At 38.8% G+C, this 22490-nt stretch overlaps 2 protein-coding genes across 2 annotated transcripts; both read left to right on the top strand.

Annotated features, from left to right (window-relative positions):
* The first annotated feature begins 601 nt into the window (after positions 1 to 601).
* Positions 602 to 6999, top strand: LOC117936471 (5-hydroxytryptamine receptor 3A-like). Its single transcript, XM_034859508.1, has 10 exons — positions 602 to 772; positions 1190 to 1350; positions 1437 to 1481; positions 1612 to 1721; positions 2704 to 2873; positions 2967 to 3127; positions 4084 to 4294; positions 4404 to 4556; positions 5420 to 5508; positions 6460 to 6999. Exons 1-10 carry the CDS (start codon positions 736 to 738, stop codon positions 6676 to 6678), a joined length of 1356 nt encoding a protein of 451 aa, XP_034715399.1. The 5' UTR covers positions 602 to 735; the 3' UTR covers positions 6679 to 6999.
* A 3751-nt stretch (positions 7000 to 10750) lies between these two features.
* LOC117936444 (5-hydroxytryptamine receptor 3A-like) lies at positions 10751 to 15501 on the top strand. The gene is made up of 10 exons (XM_034859457.1): positions 10751 to 10810; positions 11645 to 11805; positions 12209 to 12253; positions 12407 to 12516; positions 12715 to 12884; positions 13253 to 13410; positions 13861 to 14071; positions 14189 to 14365; positions 14821 to 14906; positions 15020 to 15501. Exons 1-10 carry the CDS (start codon positions 10774 to 10776, stop codon positions 15266 to 15268), a joined length of 1404 nt encoding a protein of 467 aa, XP_034715348.1. The 5' UTR covers positions 10751 to 10773; the 3' UTR covers positions 15269 to 15501.
* Positions 15502 to 22490: the final 6989 nt, after the last annotated feature.

The raw sequence follows: 22490 nt of genomic DNA, 5'->3' as shown, positions 1-22490 counted from the left end.
GGAGTCATTAATGAGAACGGAAATAATCATTAGTTATTCACAAACTCCAGTGTAAGCACAGAAGTCCATTAAAATACAAAATCATTATTTTCAGAATTAAAATGACAGCAAACTCACTTATCGTCCAAAAAGATATTTTTTTTTTACATAAATAATAAATCAGCTTTAATGCTTGACTGCCCGCAGTGAGCCTGGCAACTCAATGTCAACAAGAACAAATGAGTGTTAGTGTTCATAATTACATTATCACATTTATTTTTTAATGAAGACGCGCTTTAATTGAATTTTCCTTTCTCATTTGATGTAAGCTTCTCTGCATGTGTTACAGTTTTTTACTATATTTTTATATGTTGACACTAGCAAACACTAAACTTTAGTCACAGGTGTCAAATAAGTTGTGAGCAAGCTGTGAATTCACACTAACTCCCCTTTCAGATGGATGACTGCTCAACCTGCCTTTCCCTTAGTGTGATTAGTTGTTACCTTCAATCTCATCTGCTTCGAGAGTGAAACCAAGGCCTGATATATACCCCTGTTTGTTCCCCCTCCTCTGTTAACCAATTATGTCAATTCCTGCTGTGCACTGTGGGAGGGGTTTCAGGCAGAAGCCATTCATTTAGCCCAACCCTCGTCAGCTCAAGTCAAAGGACAGCAGCACAGAGTGGTTCTGGTCTTACAGCAGGAACAAACACACACACACACACACACACACACAAACTCCCCGCTGCAGATAGGATGTATGTTGCTTTTCTCCTCCTGATCGTCTTCACAGGTAAGACTTTGGTCTGTATGAGTATGTTTGAGGTGTGTTTCTGTGTTTGAACCACAGAGCTGTTTCACATCATATTTGTACCTGACCTGTAAATCTTCAACCAAAAGTGTTCACATTTTTGTTATGCCATGACTTCTCTCGTTTGTCTGCTTCATTCTGCCATTTCTTTCTTTTACCCTTTTTGAGGCTCAACATAGAAAAAAACACAATGTATATCCGGTAAAATAAGTAAAATCAACAAAAAAACTACAAAGAACTATAGTAGGTTATACCAAAGGCAATTTAACATTACTTGAAGCTATGTATTGTTTGTTATACAATTAAAAACAGTAGCATCTACACATCACAAACAAATGAAATAAAATGTTGTACTTAGTTTTAAAACAAACCTTCTGTCTGATAACTGTTTGAATGAAGACGGTGCGTCCTCTAAGAAAGTGTGCAGTTACCAGGACGTGGTGGACTACCTGAACCTGACCACAGATAACGGTGTGTTCAAACTGACCCGGCCCGTTCTGGATTACAAACACTCCACTATGGTGGAACTGGACGTCATCCTGTATGCCATCCTGGCTGTGGTAGGTGCTGTATGATTAATCTGCTAAATGTTGCCTGTTCTTGGTCTGTTCTGACTGTGTGTGTGTGTGTTTATGTCTATTCCTAGATTGAGAAAACACAAACTTTTGTTCCTTTCATCTGGGTAACAATGGTGAGTTTTGATTTTATTTAAATGCAAAATGTCTTTTTTTCACCTGTGCCTCTCAACTAACACAAAATCTGGCTACAACTCACTTGTCTCTTATTTTTCTGATAATCAATTCACCTTTATTTCTCTGCAGATGTGGAACAATGAACGCATCTCATGGGACCCGGCTCAGTTTTGTGGAATCACTCATATTACAATTCCTAGAGCAATGCTCTGGAAACCAGACCTCTTTATCTATGAGATGTGAGCCTGCAGCACACACAGACACATAGTTTATGGGAATTCAAATTTGATTTTAACGGTACGAGTTAGATGAGAAGGGTCCTCTACAAAAAACAGGAATGAAAGAGAACTTAAATGGAAACTGAATTGGATAAGGAAACAAAATCAAGAAGTTCAAATTAGTTAAGTAAAAGTAAAACAGACAAGGGGTAAACAGAAAAGGAACATTTAAAAGGATTTAAATAAATGCAGTAAACTAAATCCAAAAGAATGGAAAGAGTTGGTAAAGAATGAGAGGAATCACTTTGTTGTCAGTCTCAAATTGCCAGACCTTATTTTACAGCGCTGCGGAAGAGGGTCCGGCTAGTCCACAGCATTCTGGGAAGGGAGAAAAACATGCTCTGGTTCATTGGCGTTTCTTTAAACCAATCACAATAATCTTGGGCGGTCCTAAGATCAGCACGGAACGGCTGTGAAATAGCCTCGGGAGGGAACTTGTTTTGGTTGAATGTGTACGTTCAAAAGTTGTTTTAGTCGTGCAAGAAAAAACTCAGCTTGGACAGATAGTCTAGCTAGCTAGATCTGAGGAGCAGTTAGCCACAGTCCTCATAAATCCCCCAGAGTTTAGATTTACAGCGCAAAGAAAGCGAAATAAAAAGGACATCAGTGAAAAGACGTGCATGTGGCAGAATTTCCTGCCGCACCGGAACTGGAATGTCATGCATGTAGACTATTTTGTTGTGAACGTGCATTTTGTAGCTGTTCAACGTTAAGCAATTTAATACCTTGATATCTGATGCTACACACCCTGTTGGTAAATGATGTCACCGTGTGCTTACTTTTATTAAAGTACACACTTTGTTAAAGCAAACACATTATCCTGAGTTAGTGACAGGAGAAGCTCCATTTTCTATTCATTCAGTTCATGATAAATGTGAAATAATATGTGGTTTAAATGTTCCGCAAACATGACTTGAATAGATTGTGTGTGTTTTGGTCTCAGGATACAGAAGGATGACTCCCCTCACAATCCGTACATGTATGTGTCCTACGACGGGACAATCACTTCGGAAGAGGACATGAAGGTGGTCAGCACCTGTAAGATGGACGTCCACAAGTTCCCCTTTGACACACAGAGATGTAACATCACTATTGGATCTGCAATACACTATGGTGAGGGAGGGAGCGTGTGTTTGTGACTGTCTGCAGGGAAGTCACTTTTTACCTCCATCTTTTTTCACTCAAACTTTCACCATCTCTCCTCAGTTAATGAGCTCCGTCTCCTTCCTTCCTCCAACTCGTCTCGAGCCACACAGTTTTCCAGAGAGGTGATGAAAAGTCAGGGAGAATGGGAATTCCTCCAACTGTCCATTGCCAGCTACAATTTCACCTTCGACGATAGACAGTGGGAAAACCTCATATACACTGTACATGTATATATATATATATATATATGTATTCTTCCTTCAGTATTAGTATTTAATTTGGGCTCTTGCATTATTTAATTTGTATTCTTGAGTTTCTTAATTTGTGCTCTTGCATTAATAAATTGCGTTCCCAAAACAAGACATTATCTTGTTCAAGATTATGAATTAAGAAACAGACAGCCAGATGTGGTTTGTGGCGCTCTCCAAGGTGCTGATCCTCTGCTAGGAGCAGCAAGGGACCTATCCAGAGAGCTCTTTCTCCACCACCCACAGCCGTGGGAAGAAGCTTAAGGATCAGCACCTTGGACAGCGCCACAAACCACAGTCCTGTCTGTTTCTCAATTCATAATCTTGAGTTATTTAGTTGTGCTTGTCTGTTAATAAATTGGATGTGCAAATTTAAAGAGAATAATTTAAACAATAGTGTCACTTTAAAAGAGCCTGAAAGCTACAATGCTTAAAAAGCAAAAAAACACAAATTTAAAGTAAGTGAGACCTCTTCCTGCAGCCCACCCTGGCCCCTCTCTATTGCACGGGTAATAGGAATGCTTTCTCTCTCTGATATGACCTGTGATTGTCCAAAGTCTTTTGTCAAGGCTAGATTATCCATCTGCTTTGTTGTTTTTTCACAGACCACTTGAATTGCAATGTACAGATAGTTTAGTATGGAATTTTAGCCCAACAACACCAAAGATGAAATGCCTACCACAGCTTTAAATGAATGCTCTGGAATTTAATGATCTGTGCTCTTTATTTATTAGTATGTTAATTAAACAAACAACGTAACGTGTGCATTACTAAATGCTATTCATGAATAAGTATTATAACACCACAAATTAGGTAGCCCAAAGGCAACGAAGAAGATTACACATTTCTTACTAGGTTCCTAACTCCAGATACGTGATGATGTCTGTTTTTTTCTGTTTAGTTTGACCTTTTAACCTGTTTTTTCCTAGTTCACCATGAAGAGGAGGCCCCTCCTCCATGTCATCAACTTCCTGCTGCCTATCCTGTTCTTCCTGAGTCTGGACCTCGCCTCCTACTTTATCGCAGACCATCGAGGAGAGAAGCTGGGCTTCAAAGTCACCGTGCTGCTTGCCATCTCTGTCCTGCTGCTCATCCTGAATGAAATCCTGCCCTCCATGTCCAACAAGACTCCACTCATAGGTACTGACTCCCACTTTAAGGCTATATTGTTAACTAGATCATGAATAATAATATCAAGAGCTCAAGGAACCAAATCAAAAAGTAGTTAATGCCTGTTTTCTCCTCTCAGCAACCTACTGCATTGTGATTTTTGCTCTGATGCTGCTCAGCTTGCTGGAGACAATCTTGGTCACGTATCTTATGGAGAAAGACTCTGTATCCCAGGAAGAGAGCAGGCTAAGGGACAAACAGGAGAAAGTGAAAATCGATAATTGTAATGCAGGTGAGACAAAGATCACAGATTAATAGGATGCTCCATGAAGGGAAATGTTCTGGCTACTGATTCATGTTTAAGTCTATAATTTTAAAGAGCCCTTTTTATTCCCCTAATCAGTGTCATATTTGTACTAGAATAGGTTTACTGCCCATTGCTGCAACTCCTCTGCCTGAATCACTCTGTCTGAGCTCTTGACCCTCTTTCCCGAAGAGGTCAGTCCGCTCTGATTGGTCAGCTGGCCCACTCTGTTGGGATTGGTCAACCAATTTTTAACAAGCCACAGGGCGGGCCTGGCTTGCTCAATCTTCCCCAATAGGCAGCACATAGGAAAAACTGGGCTGGCTTTCTCAATCAATGACATCACTAATTGAGGAACTTGAAGATGGGTGAACCGCTTTCAGGCAGTCCTCTATGGAAGAGAAAGCTCCATTTGGAGTGAAACAGGTTTTTGTGTACTTTATACTATATGTCTATTACATACACAAAAAAACAATTTATATAACACACAATATAACAGACCAAAAGATGGGAAAAATCTAAAAAAGGGATCTTTAAAGGCCTTAAGATTACATTTTCTCCTTCCCTTATTTCTAGTATATGAATCCAAATTGGAGAACAGTTGTTGGTTTGTTTGCTTATGCTTCCAAGGAAGTGCCACTGTTGATTGACTGGGTTTTGACCAGTTAAATTCCTATTAACTATAACTAGCAATGTTTTTTTTTCTCTCCATATTCATACACAGAAAGGTAATGAAAAAAATAACACGGTGATCTTGAACTATGTTTTCCATTGCTTTTTAAGTTCATCAGAATTGTGAATCTTATTTCCGGCGTATTCACTCTTGTAACAGACCTGCTGTGTGTTTTCAGAGGAGAAAAAAAGACTAACTTGCTGTTTATGTATCTGTACAGCGTCTGACGGTGAGAAGCACCATGAACTGCTGCCGGTGACTGAAGAGGTACAGACATTATGAGTTCAGATAAAGTGTTATTATCACAAGATAGGTGAACAAAATCGTTCAGTTTCTCGTGATCACACAGGATGTTGATCTAATTACACACTCAAATCTATTGTCTTAACAGGTTTCATGGTTTTTATGTTGTTAAATTTGGACCCCGGGAAGGCACAGCTAATGGGGATCCTATAATAAACGAAATGTCTGTTTTCTTTTTCCTTTAATTGTAATTGTATTCAGTGGTATAGTGCTGTAGAACACTCCTTTACAACCTGTAATTCTTCTCGCTGTATTTAAACTGGTATTAGAATCAATATCGAGAGACTTCTGTAATGTCATTAGAGTAAAAATTGACCTACATAACAAAGTTTTTTCATTGCTGGCTACAAGAGCTCTTTAAATGCTTCAACTGTAAAGGTATTTGCTGTGAAAGTGGCGCCAAAATCAATGTCAGTCAATGGGATGCTAACGGCACCCGATGGATTAATAGTATCAACATGGCTCCATGAGAGGTGTTCTTTGTTGAGGCTCGCTAACCCCCTTGGGTGCGAGAGAGTTGGTTGCAATACATGATCTCAATGCTAGTTGGGAGAAATTCCTACACATTGGACCTTTAACAGTAGTGAAAGATCAAGCAAAATATTTTAAAATTATTTTTTACTATCAATATGTATAAAAAATCCTTTAGAAGATCAGTTGGAGATTCGTCTCCCCTCAGTGGAGATGGACGCTTCAGTCAATATTGCTGTAATAAGATGGCAAAATTCAACATATTGTCATGTTTTTAACTAGTTTCCCGATTTAAACTGTTACGAGCTATAAGTTGGTCTGTTAAGAACTAAATACCCTGCCTGATTACATGCACGATTTTGTACACCTTGCTTGCTATACATTATCAGTCTCAGTAAGAGAAAAAAGCCAATCTAACATGTCTGTGACTCATGATGTGTGCAGGTAAACAACAGCATTCAGCCACGAGAGTCCCACGTGTTACTGTTGATCCTGGAGGAGCTCAAGGAGCTACAGAAATCTCTGGATCTGCACCTCCGCTGCAGACAGGAAGTAGGAAAATCTGGCCACTGGGCCTCAAAAATTAACAGAGCTTTCTTCATTTTCTACGTCACCATCGTGTCACTGTTTCTAACCCTCATCTTTATTGAATGGAACACTTAGAAAGGTAGAATAATGCCTTGTAATACTTTGGTTTTTGAATTGTACTTTTATGTCAACACATGATGGAAAAGGTTTACTGTAGAATCTTCAAGTGTTGTGCTATAAAAGCACACATTCTGTATTTGCAGCAGCTTGGCATGGTCTGTTTTACGAAGTAAAGATAAGATAACTCTTCCACAGTTGAAGCAGTTGAAGGTGAAGTTTTAAATCCTGTAGATGTTCACTGCTGAAATGTATACTGTTGCTAAAAGCTTTGTTTGTTTTTGAAATTAAGGAAAGATTACTGCAAAAGACAGTTTAATGTAGTGACTTTTAATATGATGTGTAAAAACTAGTGCTGTCAAAGGATTAAAATATTTAATCATAGTTAACTTGTAATTAATCTCAATTAATCACACGTTTTTATCTATTCTAGTTTTGAATATAGCCGTGTAGGCATATAGCCAACTGCAGTGTTAAATTTCACATGTAACATTGTCACTTGGAGCAAACAATCTTTCACACAATGTAACACTGTCCATCAATAAAAGGTTGCAAAAACTACTTTGACGGGGGGGGGGGGGGGAATGGCATCAGCTGTGTGCTTGGTCATTAAGTGGTATTTCAGACTGGACGTGCTGCGATGATAGCTCAGTTTACAATGACCAAACCCACACATCACTTTAGTCTTGTCAACGGAACCATTTGGCAACTTTTAAAAAGTAAACTTTCCATTCAGAATCTTGTTAGCCTCCATTTCAACGCCTCGTGCTCGCCATCCACTCAAAACGTAACGTCACTACTCTTTGGCCGTGTGTGCGGCGTGCCTGTTGTTTTGTTTTCTAGCTTGATCTGCTGTGGTGTTGTGATTTTCTGATGTTACTATTTGTTGCAACAGCATGTGACAAAAACTGCAACGTTTTGTGTGGATTTAACCTGAAAATGTTTAATAATAAATAAACGCACTTACCATCCACTGGAGAGAAGAAAACACGTCTTCATTGTCCACTGATACAACCATAGCTGCATTGATGTTTAAGCCTACAAAAGGTTGATGTAATTATATAAATGAGCTGTGTCTGATGATGTATCTCGACGTGGTCACGACCACCTCCCAACACCTTGTGTGCAAAACGAATAGTGACAAATCTAATCTAATTTAATACAATTAGGACAATAGATTGTGAGAGATTAAAAAGGAAACTTCCCTGCCTCGAGTTTAAATCCTTCCCTGACCTCGCTGATGTCATATTTTTTACTCTGTAATACTTCACAATTTCTCTCCGCTCAGAGAAACAGATCTACCCCTCCCGTCTTGTTTCTTTCCACTTTGAGTGTACAGCTCTTCTGTCATTTAGACTTTAAACCAATTTTGTCCATCCACACCAGCCTGAAAATGCCTCTATGTTATATACTCATCATCAGAAAGGAGGATCTGGTGTTATTGCATCGCTTTTAAACAAGGGCAGACAAAGACACATGCATTCTCATCACTCAGGCTGCCCATAAGAAGTCCCCTCAGGGTTGTACATGTTTTATTGTTTCATCACAGTGGATTTTATTTTTTTAGGCCATGCTAGAGGGCAATGTTGGTCTGTCCGCCACTTTGGTGAAATATCTCAACAGCTATTGGATGGATTGCTAGACAGACTTTCCTATTCCCCAGAGGATGAATCCTAATAACTTCGATGATCTTCTAGCACCACCAGCAGGTAGACGTTTTTTCTTATCCTGTCAGATAGCACAACATCTTCTTGATGGTTTGGTATAAGATTTAATACAGATGTTCATGGTTCCCAGATGATGTGTTCTGAAGGCTGTTTTGATCTCCAAGCTCTTCTATTTATGGTTTTGAGCATTAACAACTGGCTTACCGTGGACTGTAGTAATTAAAATATCTATAATCACCAATCTACTAATTTGGTGGTTGAATGTGTGTGTGCCACCTACGGCAAGAGAAAGCTAAATATCATGCTGTTTAGAACAATTGCAAATACATTCAGAAGTATAAATCAATTAACAGTCAGTTTCTCACTCAATTTTGGATGAATACGCTGTTTTGGATGATTTTATAATTAATCAGTTGGTCAGTGCATCATTTGTGTCTGGACTCTACAGCTTGAACATATCTTGCCAGAATTTGATGCAGGCATTCATGTTCCCCTCAGGATCAGTTATAATATCTTTGGTGATTCCTATTATTTTTCAGGTCAAGGTATCAATGTGTTCAATACCTTGGTTTATGACCAGACCGTTTTCACTAATTTCTTGCCAAATCATCAATATTGTCATAAGTTTTTTATCTTTTAATACCCTTTCTTTGTACTGTAATTTAAAATGTATTGTAATTTAATTAAAACAGCATCCTCTGGCTGTGTCTTAGTGCTGCCACAAGGTGGGGAGCTCTACTTTCTGCACAGTCAGCTTTGAATTTTCACATTCTTTTTTAATAGAACTAGTCTTTTCCTGTTCAAATTAGATCAGAGTTGAAATCTGATATGAAACATGTATTTAACTTAAATCACAGCTTCGAAATTAAATGATCTGTTTGCCTCCAAATGCAAAGTTGGATCTAACTACCCTATATTTCCCATAGCTTTACACCCTAATATGATGGTTGTGTCAATTCAATAAAGAATGTCACATTTATTATAATTAATCTTCAATTATACATGACAGTCAGAACATAATCCACATTGACAACGTTTTTGTGTTTATTTGTTTCACGCACATAAATACAAATCACATTGAAGAAATACATTATAGATGTGAGGGTGTGGTGCAAACCTGTAATGGCTTATAAAAAGAACCACAACCAAAGGATACACCTAAAGTAAAAGGTAGACAAAAAAAGAGAAAAATGCAGAGAAACAGAAGTTATTGCTACATTCATACCCTTTTTTCCCAAATCATAAGATTTAACAGCAGCAGGGCACTTCTAAGTCTATTCTTTTGCACAAAGAATGACACAGAGAAATCCATAAAAATCATTTTTATTCCACAAGATAACTTTACGAAACTGGATAGAAAATAAATGTTTTATACAAAGGAAGATGGCTTCGGGCCCTATCTTGTACCCAGTGCAGCACAAAGCCCGACGCAAGTGTCTTGGCTTGTTTATCTCAGACACAGCTGCCTTTTTTCCGTCCAGTGCCCACGTCGTTAAAACAGCAAATGCACCTGTTCCCATTTGTGCGCCCATGGGCGTGCTGGTCTTACAGTGAGGTGTGTCCAGGTAAATTCCTGGTGTGTTGCTATCTTGAGGCAGTGGGAAGTGATCCTCCATTGAACAAAAACCTGGTCCAAAGTCAATAATGCAGCATTTAATTTTAATTTTAACAGTGCAATAGTAAAATGTGCCTAGGCTTAATGTTAGATCAATTTTTTCTCCTGAAAATCTCCGCTTCCTGCTTAGCAAATCCTCCATCATAATGGCAATGCGTCTAGGTACAACCACGCCTGGCTTTTAAAGAAAATGGGAGATGACTCTCTGATTGGTTTGTTGCATGCTACGGCCAAAACACACCAATGATTAATAAGACACTAAGTAGCCTACAACTCTTTGAACCATGCGTCTGGCGCACGGACCCTTTTCCCTCGTTAAACTAGCAAAAGGGGATTGGTACGTGCCCTAAACGCACCTTTGCCAGGCACTTCACTCAATGCGCTTAGATCGTTACAATAGGGCCAGTTGGGTCAGTGTTCATAATGCCACTCCCGACCGAATGTCATGTGACTTAGTTGCAGTACCTGTACTTACTTTGCATTTGTAAGAGCATTGTGAGCAACGATGTTCCAAATAAAATTTCCTTGTATGTTTTCTCATACTTGGCAAATAAAGCTGATTCTGATTCTGACTTTTACTTTTACCATCAGTCAACGTACAGCATATTTTTGTCTCCACTAGGACTCTCCCGCCTCTTGGTCCTCCACTGAAAGGGGATGCTGTGATGACCACTGTGGGAGTGAAGGCTGTCTCCTGATGGCTGTCCGACCAATAATGATAGGTGATTCAATTGTCCAGCCCTCTTCCAGTATGAAGCAGATGTATAATTACACCATCAGACAACAGACACATTAACTGTACAGACACAGACTCACTGGATTGCAGTCAAGATGCTTACTGGTTTCCTCTTTCTGCTCTTCCTCACAGGTAAGCTTGGACAATGATCAGCATGATGCGTTCAGGTGTGTCCTAAGTAATGTCCTGCAGGTTGGATAAAGACTTGACTTTTTTAACCGAGCATTCCCATGGCTTGTCAATTTAAATTCAATTCAACGTTGCATTTTGAACATCTAGGGTAGATCAATTGGAAAGCTGTGGTGACCTTCACAGTGAAGGAACACTGCTTTCAGTCTGAAGCCTGAATAATTTCCTATTTCCTTCTATTAATAACTTTCTAAAGTAATACCAAATGTACAAAATACAAAAAAAACAAGAGGATGTTAGCATATCAGTATTAATAATGTAATTAATTTTTTTTAAATACAATTTTCAAAAAGATGTCCAGTTATAGGAGCACTAAAAGACACAAAACACTGGGAGAACCTTTTCTGAATAGGTTTTTAAACACAGATTTAAGCAAGTTGTGACTTGATTTAAACAACACATATTTTGGTGATATAAATTGCAGATTTATCTTAGACAGCTAGCCTTATGAAAACCATAAATTACTGCACTAATGCTCGCGTTCAAAAGTCATTAAAATTAAAAAATCATTAGTGGACTGATGGGATGAAACCTCAAAACCAATGCCCATCTCATAATTGCCTTTCACAGACCACAATTACTGGATATTACTGCATTTTTTAGATCTAGTTTTAATAATAAATTTAGAGGCAGTGGATAGCTACCCACAAATACTGTAATGTCTTCTATATTATACATTTAAGAGCACACACAGCATTAGAAGATCTAATTTCATCTAGAAGAAGTTAATAAGAGGATGTTTTTCATGGAGAATGTGTCCTGATGTTTCTCCTCTAGATGGGGTGTACCCAGAGCGTAACTGCAGTTATCAGGATGTTTTAAACCACCTGAGCCTGACAAAAAACAATGAGCTGTACTCCATGTCCCGGCCCGTAAAAAACTACAAACACCCCACACAGGTGTCCCTTGAACTCCTGCTCTACGCCATTCTGGATGTGGTAAGTGGTGCGTGCTTTGTTTGTCAAATTTTAAAACGATAAACAAAATGTATACTGGTTTTATTATTCAGAGTAGGCAATGTCCACTTTAATTATTCCTTTCAGTTGTACTTGAATTGGTTGTCAAATTCAAGCAGCAATAACTCTTGAGCATATTGGGCAATTGCAACTAAATTGATGGTAATAATCTACAAAGCTGGACTGCAATAAATACAGAATTGTGAAATGTAGAAAAAAGGTTTAAGATATTTCAGCTATAAATGCATACTGTGGGATCTGTTGTAATGCCTTAATGTTATGCTTTTTTCTGTGTAGTGGTATAGGCTCTATAAGCGGTGTCTAGTGTAGATTTGACATAACCTGTGTTGCTCTGGCTAGAAAACTCACATGTTTTTGTTTACAGGTTGAGAAAGACCAGAAATTCATTCCTTATGTTTGGACTGTCATGGTGAGTTCTGTCAGCAGACTCTCTACTAAGACTGAATGTTTGTCGAGAAATGTTTTTCTTATTTGTCATCACCTAATTTGTGCATCTCTCTGTCTGTCTGTCTGTCTGTCTTTTTCATTATCTTGTTTGTCTGACTTGTCTTCCTCTCTGTAGAGGTGGCACAATGAATACATTTCCTGGGATCCAAATGAGTTTTGTGGAATAGATAATGTCTCCCTCCCAACAGACGTTTTGTGGAAGCCAGATCTCACTATTGAAGAAATGTATGTGTGAATGCATTTTCTCATACACACACACACACACACACACACACACACACACACACACACACACACACACACACACACACACACACACACAGACAGACAATTAGTGCATCTTAAGTATTTGAAGTGTGCTGAAGCGATTGCCATCATATGTGTTTTTTTTGTGTTCACGTGTCTCTGTGTGTTCTCATACAGGACAGAAAAAGACAAAGCTCCTCCGAGTCCTTATCTTACCATCAATAACAAAGGTGATGTTGAAGTCCAAAACGACCAGGTGCTGGTCAGCACCTGCAGGATGCAAATTTACAATTTCCCCTTTGACATTCAGAGCTGCAACCTCTCCTTCAAGTCTATCATACACACAGGTGAGAGTGGGATGAGCTGTGGTTACAAGAGCTTATTGTGACATGAGTGCAAGTTTGGTGCACCACGTGACCACTGTCAGGTGCTATTGCTTTACAGAATATATAATTATGTAGACAGAAAAATAATCTTTTCACAAAACCAATCAATTATTTTTGGAAAAAATCATTAACATCCTCATACTAGTATTGGCTGGCACTGACTGACACTGATACCATATTTACACTGTATTTTCACTTACAGTAATAGAGACTGGGGGTTCTGGCTACCTGTCTCCACCACACACCACCAGATTCCACTGCTTATCATCCAATCCTTTCTTGTTATCTCACGTAAAACAACCTTACAGTTCTTTTATGTCCCACCTCAGCAAAGGACATTCGGCTCCAGCCAAGCGACAACTCTTCAGAGGCCACAGAGTGGTCTCGTGAGGTGATGCGGACCCAGTACGAATGGCTGTTCATCAACATGATAGTTACATCCAACAATGCCAGCGATATCAACAACCAAGACATCGTCGTTTACACTGTACGTTTAACTAGATACAGGTGTACACAGGAAGTACTTGTATCATCAAACTCTTTATTTAAGTACAGATTTTAGTGGCTTCATTTTTCTTTCTTTCTTTCTTTCTTTCTTTCTATACTTTTCCTATTTTTTTCCTTCCTTCCCCCTTCCTGTTCTGTCAAACACTATTTTCTTATTACATATCCTGTTTTTTTGTTCTTTTTCTTCTTCTTTACCCCTAATATTTTCTTACTCATACTTCGGCTGATCTGAAAATAAAAAAATCCACCAGGCAGCGCTTCTTTTTCTCAAGTGTTTTTTCTTCTCTACACTTTACATTGTTTACTGTTTTTACTCTAGTATAAACATTTAAGTTTAATGTACTTTTACATCTGTTGCTTCTTTTGACAAGGAAGACGAGCACACGCAGACTAGAAACATCAACCATCTGACACAAAGATAATTTTACAGATCACTATGAAGAGGCGGTCTGTGCTCTACATTGTCAACTTCTTGGTACCCATCATGTTCTTCTTATGTCTGGACCTGGCCTCCTTCCTGATCTCGGACAGCGGGGGGGAGAAGCTCAGCTTTAAGGTCACTGTGCTGCTTGCTGTCACTGTGTTACAACTCATTCTGAATGAAATTCTGCCTTCCTCGTCGAACAAGATTCCTCTTATAGGTAAAAGAAGCTCAGAGTCATTCCTCTTTCTGTACTTGAAATGAGCAGAACAAGCACATATACTGAGTCATTGCGTAGTTATTTGTCTGCATTAATGATGGTTCCTGTCCCTCCCAGCACTCTACTGCATTGGGATTTTTGCTCTAATGCTGCTGAGCCTCTTGGAGACAATTGTGGTGATGTATCTAATGGAGAAAGACTCTGCATGCCAAGACAATGACGCCGATAAAGACCAAAGCTTGAGTGAGGACTGCAACGAACAACACAAAGCCAATCTCCACAACTGTCTTGGTGGTAAGACCTGGGGCCAGTTGCACTTCTGTTTATCATTATTATATGTTATGTATAAATAAAGTGTCCCTAGTAGTTACAGGCCTTCTGTAGAGATAATTTGTTGTAATTTATTTTAAAGCTAAAATCTCCCACGTGAAACTTTTGTAGAGCTGTAAACCAACTAATTAACTAATAGACCAGTTTAGTAATTATGTAAATTAGGAAGAATGACTGAAAATAAACGAAATTAAGTTAAATACCCAAATTAAAAAACGCTATGCCAGTTACTTCAGAATATATAACCAAATGTTTGTAACGAGGATGTTATACCGGAGCCACTCAATCAGTCTTTGACGCTGTTTTTATATTTATTTTGCTGTTATAATGTCTTACTGTTATGATGTCTTATTTTATTTCAAATGCATACGTGCTTGGTAACTGTATTATTTTAAATTTGGGAAACGCTGTCCTTTCAGAGAAGCACAAATGGACTGAATGTGCGTGTATTTATGATGTGTCGACTAGTGAAACTCCATGTGAACTGCTGCCTGTGGCCAAAGAGGTTAGAACTGGGTTGCATTTAATCACAATGGACACAAAATGCTAAATCTATTGTATTAGCTGATAACGTTGTCCATAATTGTGTAAACAAGTATACTAAATATATATTTGCAGGACAACAGCAGGAAACTGGTAGAGGAGTGTCACGCCTTGGAGAAACTGTCTGATGACCTGAGGGGGATAGAGAAAACACTTTCCCTGCTCCTGAGCAACAGGAAGGAAGAGGAGAAGCCCGGCTACTGGACCAAAGTGGCTAAAAACGTCAACAGAGTTTTCTTTATTTTCTATGTAACAGTGATCACTCTGTTTTTAATAATTCTCTTTTTACAATGGAATAGTACAGAGGGAATCATTGCTACATAATGAAAACATGATTGATCAACTGTTTCTGTTATTGTGACCAGCTATGCCCACAGCTAATAATTTAATTTCTATCTCCTCCAGTCTTTTTTTTTCTTTTTTAGCTTTAGCTTAACACATACCTGGTCTTCACTGGTATGTACTGTTTGCAGGACATAGCTCACTTGTGCACTTTGAGTTCATCACATGCCAAAAGGTCTCTCCTACCCCTTCTACGCGTTTTTTGTGTAATACCTAGTTATAATCCTCAAAAGTTAAAGTTGTTCTTGCAATGCATGTTTTGCTCTTACTTGAAGTACAATTTACAAATCTAGATTGTTTTGGTGTGATCCATAGAGAAATCTGCCTTTCAACAGAAAGGTCTCTCTCCAGAAATCCTGAACCGGTTAATCCAGATAATTTACAGACTTGCTTGTTTCCTTTTTTTTCTTTGTACTGAACTAAACCCGCCAACTGTATCACTGTGCCGAGAGAAGCATATGGACGAGAGGTTCGTGCTTGTGACATGGTGAGATGTAAACATTAATGGCGTCCTCCTCGGCTGAAGCCTGTGCCCATCTGCAGCTTGGTAAGGCTACATTGGTAAGGCATTCAGTTGCATCATTGTCAACAAGACTGCTAGTAATGTAGCTTTCAGACAATGGACACAGGCTCCCACCTGGAACTTTCCTAACGGCTGGTTCTGATTGCGACAAACTCTGTTAGAGCCCTGAGCACCTAACAGGGGATTTATCACATCTTGCTCTGCTGGCAGATGTGTAATCATAAAAGCCTTGTTTTCCACTTAATTGTTTTGGCAACGCTGATGAGGAATTATGTTTTTGACTGTTCAGACATTTAGTCCTTTTGTAAATTGTAAAACTACTGTTTGCATGTTCTATCTTGTGCTACTTCTACATCAAACAAATATTCTTTATGTAGTATCTACTAGTTGGGTAGTATTTGTATGTTACTACTATTATAATTATAGTACACTAATATGACATAAGTTTTTACATGTCTTTAGGGTGTAATATGCACAATCTGTATGTATCCCAGGTATCACTGGTTCTGAAAACATGTATCAGACTTTAAAATGATGAACAAAAGACTAAAGACAAACTTAGTTATTTCTTTTTCTTTGCATGTCTGTACGTTAACATATGTGAATTACAGTATACAGATGGGTGACTGAATAAATGGTTGAAACATATTGATGGAGATATTTACATGCAGGGCAATGGTCACACACACACACACACACACACACACACACACACACACACACACACACACACACACACACACACACAAACACACACACACACACACGTTATGACAGTTCTGGTGACCAGTGTTTTTATGTCACTTGTTATGACCACCTACTTCTTATGGACACAGAATAACATTTCACTTTGCCAAATTCTGGTGTGCTTGGTAGTAAATTATTATTTTTTATTTTTATAAATGTTCTTTATAAATGTTCAATAAGTGGACTCGCTGATGATTGCTGCATGTCTGAAATCCACTTTGCGTTCAAAGTTTCTGTGAAGTCCGCTGAGGGAATGAGGATTTTTACTGCTGAACATCAGAATGCTCGCATTGTCATGGTGAATTTGGTGGCAATGTCGACATTATCATTTAGCTTGAAGCATTGCTGTTGTGGTTTATGAACAGCAATGCTGGATGTTGTGTTTGATAAGGAAGCCGCTTGACACGGTTTCCTGAGTATAACATTTATTTAAAAGATTCAATTCAATTTTCTATTTAATTTTATTTGTAGTATCAGTTCATGACAAGAGTTATCTCGAGACACTTTACAGATTGAGGAGGTCTAGACCACACTCCAGAATTTACAAGGACCCAACAGTTCCAGTAGTTTCCTCCAGAGCAAGCAACAGTGGCGAGGAAAAACGTCCTTTTAGGCAGAAACCTCGGACAGACCCAGGCTCTTGGTAGGCGGTGTCTGACGACCGGTTGGGGTTAGAATGAAGAGTGGAAATAACAAAAATAGAAAAAATTGTAGTTTGTGGCAGTTCTTTGTAGTAGTTCCTGGCGTTGCAGGGCACTGTGGGCATTACAAGGCACAGCAGGACGTAGCTGGGCACCGCAGAGTGTAGCAGATGAACATGGCATCGCAGAATGTAGAGTGGGACCATGGCAACAGCTGCTACCATGATTTTGGAGCCTCTCTGATCCGAGGGAACATGCTGGGGAAAAAAGAACGTAAGGACTCCGGGGAGTGACTCCCCAGAGCTAGGTTAGTAACTAGCATTTCTGGGACATGGATGCACATAAATGAAAAGATAGAAAGACAAAGGAGAGAGGAGCTCAGTGTGTCAAAGGAAGTCCCCAGCTGTCTAAAACTATTACAGCATAACTAGGAGAGACAGGGTAAAGAGAGGAGCCTGGTCGCGCTAGAACTCTCCCTAACCGGATCGGGCTGCATGCCAAGTCTCCCTCTAGTTTTATTATATTCTTGATTATATGATAGATAGATCTGACAACTATGACGAGAAGCAGGTGGGCCTCACTCCCTAACAATATTCAATTCTAAGCCCTAACTATAAGCTTTATCAAAGCATAACCAAGAGAGACAGGGTAAAGAGAGAGGCCTGGTCAGGCCTGATTCAGCGCCAAAGTACAAGCTCTGCAGAAGCTTGGAGAGTGTCTCCCAGATACACACACTCTGCCTTTCAATAGTTTAGAAGCACTTTATATAGGATGTGTTTAAGTCACATGCAGGTTTGTGGCAAGGTTTAAGGTCACAATTTTAGATAACATTACATGCATCTTTATCCACTCATCATTTTTTTCACATAACCATTCCTTTCAAAGTTTACTCTTCTTACATCTTTTCACTTAAATGGAAATCATTAACCCTTTTTATTGGCTCATCCACAGTGATTGATTTGAACAGAATCTGATTCAAGTCACAGGTCATTAGATACTCCACTGAACCTAACTGCAGCATCACGGAGCCACTAACATGGCGGCAGAATATTAGCTTTGTAAACATAATTATGACAAGGACATATAGTTCAGAACTTGCTATAGAAAACTCAAGTTAAAATTAATTAAAACTGATGGCCATAAGTATAAACCCCTAGCATTCTTGAATTATTCCGGACACTAGTTCTGTAGACTAAATTACTGTGACAGGGACTAATGTTAGGAACGATAACAGATTGCCGCCAGTCAGAGTAACTGCTTTGGTGGTGACATTTTCTTCTCTGCGGCCTAACAGGTAAATTAATAACCAACATAATCCCACCTAAGCGTCCCACACATACACCTCATTCCCATAAGGTGCATGTGTGGGACGCTGGAATTGTCCACCCCAATAGTAGGGCTGTAACTATACAACAAACTTTGGTTTGATTCAGTTCAACATTTTTGACCCACGATTCGATACAAACCTCAATTCTTTTTTTTCTTCCTTTTCGGGCGCGGGGGGTTGCTTGATCCAACACCAAAGATTCTATTGTACCTTAAAGCACCTTAAAGCTATTGTACCTTAAACTAATGTTAATGCTAATGTAATTCTTGGTTGGTAATGTAAGATTGGAAGGGGTGTGTCGCGATTCTGCCTTCTTACTCTGCAAAAAGAGGGCAAGAACTGATCTGTGCCCCGGAAGGGATGGGAAAGCTTGACACTGTAACCCTCAATCACACTTGAGATTAGTTGAACATTTTTGTAAGTAAATGTAAATGCTTGACATAAGAGTCCTTTCAGATGTTGTGCAGACATTAAACTATTAAACTGGCGAAAAAAACAAACAGCAACAACAGGAAGTGAGAACTAGAAATTGGTATTATATCAAAATTGATCTGCCCACTAAGTGTCAAGGGTGTTGGCAGTTCCTGGGAGCTTTATTGCATTAGCCATGTTTCTATCGTTATAATAATGAGATCTAAAAATAAATAAATAAAGGATTGGTTATAAATTTTGCCCGTCCCTCTTATTACTGACTCATTTTCAGGCAGCACAGAGAGGACCGTGGTGTTCATTAACTGTTCAGAACTCTTAGAGTCGTGATGCTTGCAGGTTTCCTCTTACTGCTCACCCTCACAGGTAAGCTGGAACAATTCTGTATGATGCATGTGTGAAACGTCTGTTATCACCCCAATACAATTAAGGTGAATGGAGTGTAGTTTAACACTACCTTCAATATACTGTACATTTCCATAAACTTTCAAAGTGTGGCAAGTGGATAATTTAGAGTAATGGGGATGCTTCCTGGAAAGACATGTTGCAATTCATTTTTACGTGTGCATGAAAATAATATTGATCACAAATGGCTGAATACTCTTTATTGTCAGGTGGAAGTCCTTTTACAGGACAACCAGAGCTTTCTGACGATCAACAGATGTCCAATGACAGCGTCCCGGGAAGTATGTACAGAAGTCAAACACTCCAAAAGTGCAAATTAATTACATGTATTATTATGTATTCCTATAGTCTCCATTTTGAAATCTCAAAGACAGTTAAAACCAACCAGAACTAAGGGGGGAAGTATTTATTTAGCAATTTTGGAACTGACCCTATTTCAAATCCCTGTTTAAATACACAATAGCAATAGTTAAAGCATCATTTGCATATTTAAACACACACATTTTTAGAAAACTTTTGATACAAAAACAATTGTCTTTGGTAATCAATTAGGAAAGTTTCATTATATCTGTATGTTAAAACGTCTTACCCTATTCACCTGTAGTCTCTTGTGGAATGTTGCAATATCTTCAAAGGCTGTTTCTCAAACTTCACTACATTTTTATTAGACTCTGAGCCAGATATGTCAACTTCAACACATACAGCAATGTTTCCACTTTTCATTCCTATCTGTGTTGCAGAGAGGTTTGTTCCTATATCTTTCGTAGCCTGAAATAGGTGACATTTTACACCTAAAAATGTGGTGAAAATTGACCTTAGTATTTTCGGATTTATGAAGTGATGAAAAGAGCTAAAATTTTCTCTGTAAAAACCAAAGACTCTATTATGTTAACCACAGGAAACAATCATTTTGAACTTGGTTTTATCGAATGTTTAGAACTCTGTTTTGGTAGTACTTGAAATTAGCAACTGAAATATTTCACAAGATCATTTGTATATATGTATACATAACATTAGAAAACACTTCTAACACAAACAATATAGTCTCAATATAGGGAAATTTAAATTTTAAATGTGATGGTAATATCTCTTAAAACATTTCCCCTCTTCACCTGCAGTGTCTCCGCTTAAACCGCTGGGATTGAATCAGGGTATGACCTGTCTCCTCTTTTCTATTAGGTGGAGCTGACTACAATAACACAGAGGCTCAACTCTACCACGATGACTTAGGTATGTACAAACTACACAGTATTATATGTATAAACTTTAGTTTTTACTCTAGTCTTGATTATGACAGTTAAGTCTAAGAAACTTAGGTCTGTTTTTATTAATTGAGTTTCTGTAATAAGAAAACAAAAAATATATACTGGTGTAAATAGCAAAGTGGTTTGGTCTAGGATGCATTTGGACAATGTGTTCTGGATGGATCTTTTAAACCTAATGACTGCAAAAGCTCACATTTAAAACTCCTTAGTGGGCTGATGACATAAACAGCCGCAGTCCTGCCAACGCCCATCTCATAATAGCCTTTCACTGACCACAATCCCTGGATATTACTGCAGTTATTTGTCAGCTGGTGTTTTTCAAGGTTTCAAAATAAATTCAGAAGCAGTGGATACCTACCCACAGAGCATATTGTTGGATATTTCTTCTTAATTATAAGTAATCATAAATACATTAAAGCATTTCTGTATTTTTTTAAGAAAAACTCTTTGACTGAAATTGTGTCTTAAAATCTCCCAACAGATGCGGACTCTGGGGTAACCTGTAGTTATCAGGATATTTTAAACTACCTTAATCTGACCAAAAACAACGATATATACACCATGACTCGACCTGTTGATGACTTTAACAAGCCTACACGAGTACACTTGCAAATGGTTATATATGGCATTCTAGATGTGGTAAGTTTTAAATACATTTTTTTTCTTGATGTCTTTTTAATGATGAGGATAATTTCATTTTGCTGATGAGGGCATGTTTTATTCTGTTTGTTTCGTATTTACACGTGACACAAGACATCGAGAGCTACACGACTTTATAAAAAAATGTTTTATTAACTTCTCTTACTATACCTTCATTTCTAAAAATGCAATTATTTTTACTGCTGCTTTTAAAGGTGCTGTAGGTAGGATTGTGAAGATCTACAATTTAGCCAAAGAATCTCAACATTGACAATTTCTCAGTCCCTTCCCCCTTTCTGCTGAAGTTCAAAGGTCTCTTGACCCCTTCCCCCAAAATAGAGAAGAAGCTCCTTTGAGATGAGCCAGGTCTGCGCAGAATCGAGATTTCTGAATCGGACCCAGAGCATGCAGCCTCTCAGCTAATTCAACAGCTGATTGGTTCACAATCAACTCAACATGTTGATGTTTTACATAAACTTTTTGTTGTTTTTAAATCGGAGGGATTTTAACTGCCATTTGTCTGATTTAAAGACTCATTCTGTACAGAACATACGTTGTGTGGCTTATAGTGACGTCAAGAAGTCAGAGAGACTAAATCTGTTCAGATCACTGATCATCTCCAGTCTGTTGTTAATTAAAATCAGCAACAAATCAAATGTAGAGAATTTTGACAGCTACTCTGTCATAATTAAAACATCTGGAGACTGTGTACAAGCTGATATGTGGGCCTGATTATATTTTATTAAATCGGAATTGCACCACAGGGTTTTTGTCACTTCCTGTTCCGTCTGAAGGCGGCTGGAATCGGCTGGAAACTGTCCGACTTTACCGCAGCTTTTTGTCCCCCCACGGCTGCTGCCGCCTGCTCTCGTCCACTTTACAGGCAAGGCGCAGTTCATCTCGAGCGAGCCTGATGAAAAGCAACTGCTCTGCCTGCGTCTCAGAACTGCGGCCGCCTTGCTCTCGTGAGATTATTGTTGCCCACGTGTGCATGATATCAGAGCAAGTCAGGGTCAAGTCGGACACAAAAGGCTCGTTCGAGATGAACTGCGCCTCGCCTGTAAAGTGGACGAGAGCAGGCGGCAGCAGCGGGGGCGGGGACAGAAAGCTGCGGGAAAGTCGGACAGTTTCCATCCGATTCCAGCCGCCTTCAGGCTGGACAGGAAGTGACATAAACACTGTGGTGCGATTCCGATTTAATAAAATATAATCAGACCCACATATCAGC

Source organism: Etheostoma cragini, chromosome 21 (genome assembly GCF_013103735.1).
Source record: "Etheostoma cragini isolate CJK2018 chromosome 21, CSU_Ecrag_1.0, whole genome shotgun sequence".
Classification (NCBI taxonomy): domain Eukaryota; kingdom Metazoa; phylum Chordata; class Actinopteri; order Perciformes; family Percidae; genus Etheostoma; species Etheostoma cragini.
The sequence above is the reverse complement of the archived record's forward strand: the minus strand, read 5'-3'. Positions and strand labels throughout refer to the sequence as shown.

Bases quoted from the DNA above. Each gene is read 5' to 3' on its own strand.
- LOC117936471 (XM_034859508.1), top strand. From the start codon at position 736: ATGTATGTTGCTTTTCTCCTCCTGATCGTCTTCACAG. The intron at 773-1,189 runs GTAAGACTTTGG...GTTTGAATGAAG, and splicing joins CCTCCTGATCGTCTTCACAG to ACGGTGCGTCCTCTAAGAAA. The intron at 5,509-6,459 runs GTACAGACATTA...TGATGTGTGCAG, and splicing joins TGCTGCCGGTGACTGAAGAG to GTAAACAACAGCATTCAGCC.
- LOC117936444 (XM_034859457.1), top strand. From the start codon at position 10,774: ATGCTTACTGGTTTCCTCTTTCTGCTCTTCCTCACAG. The intron at 12,517-12,714 runs GTATGTGTGAAT...GTTCTCATACAG, and splicing joins GATCTCACTATTGAAGAAAT to GACAGAAAAAGACAAAGCTC. The intron at 14,907-15,019 runs GTTAGAACTGGG...ATATATTTGCAG, and splicing joins TGCTGCCTGTGGCCAAAGAG to GACAACAGCAGGAAACTGGT.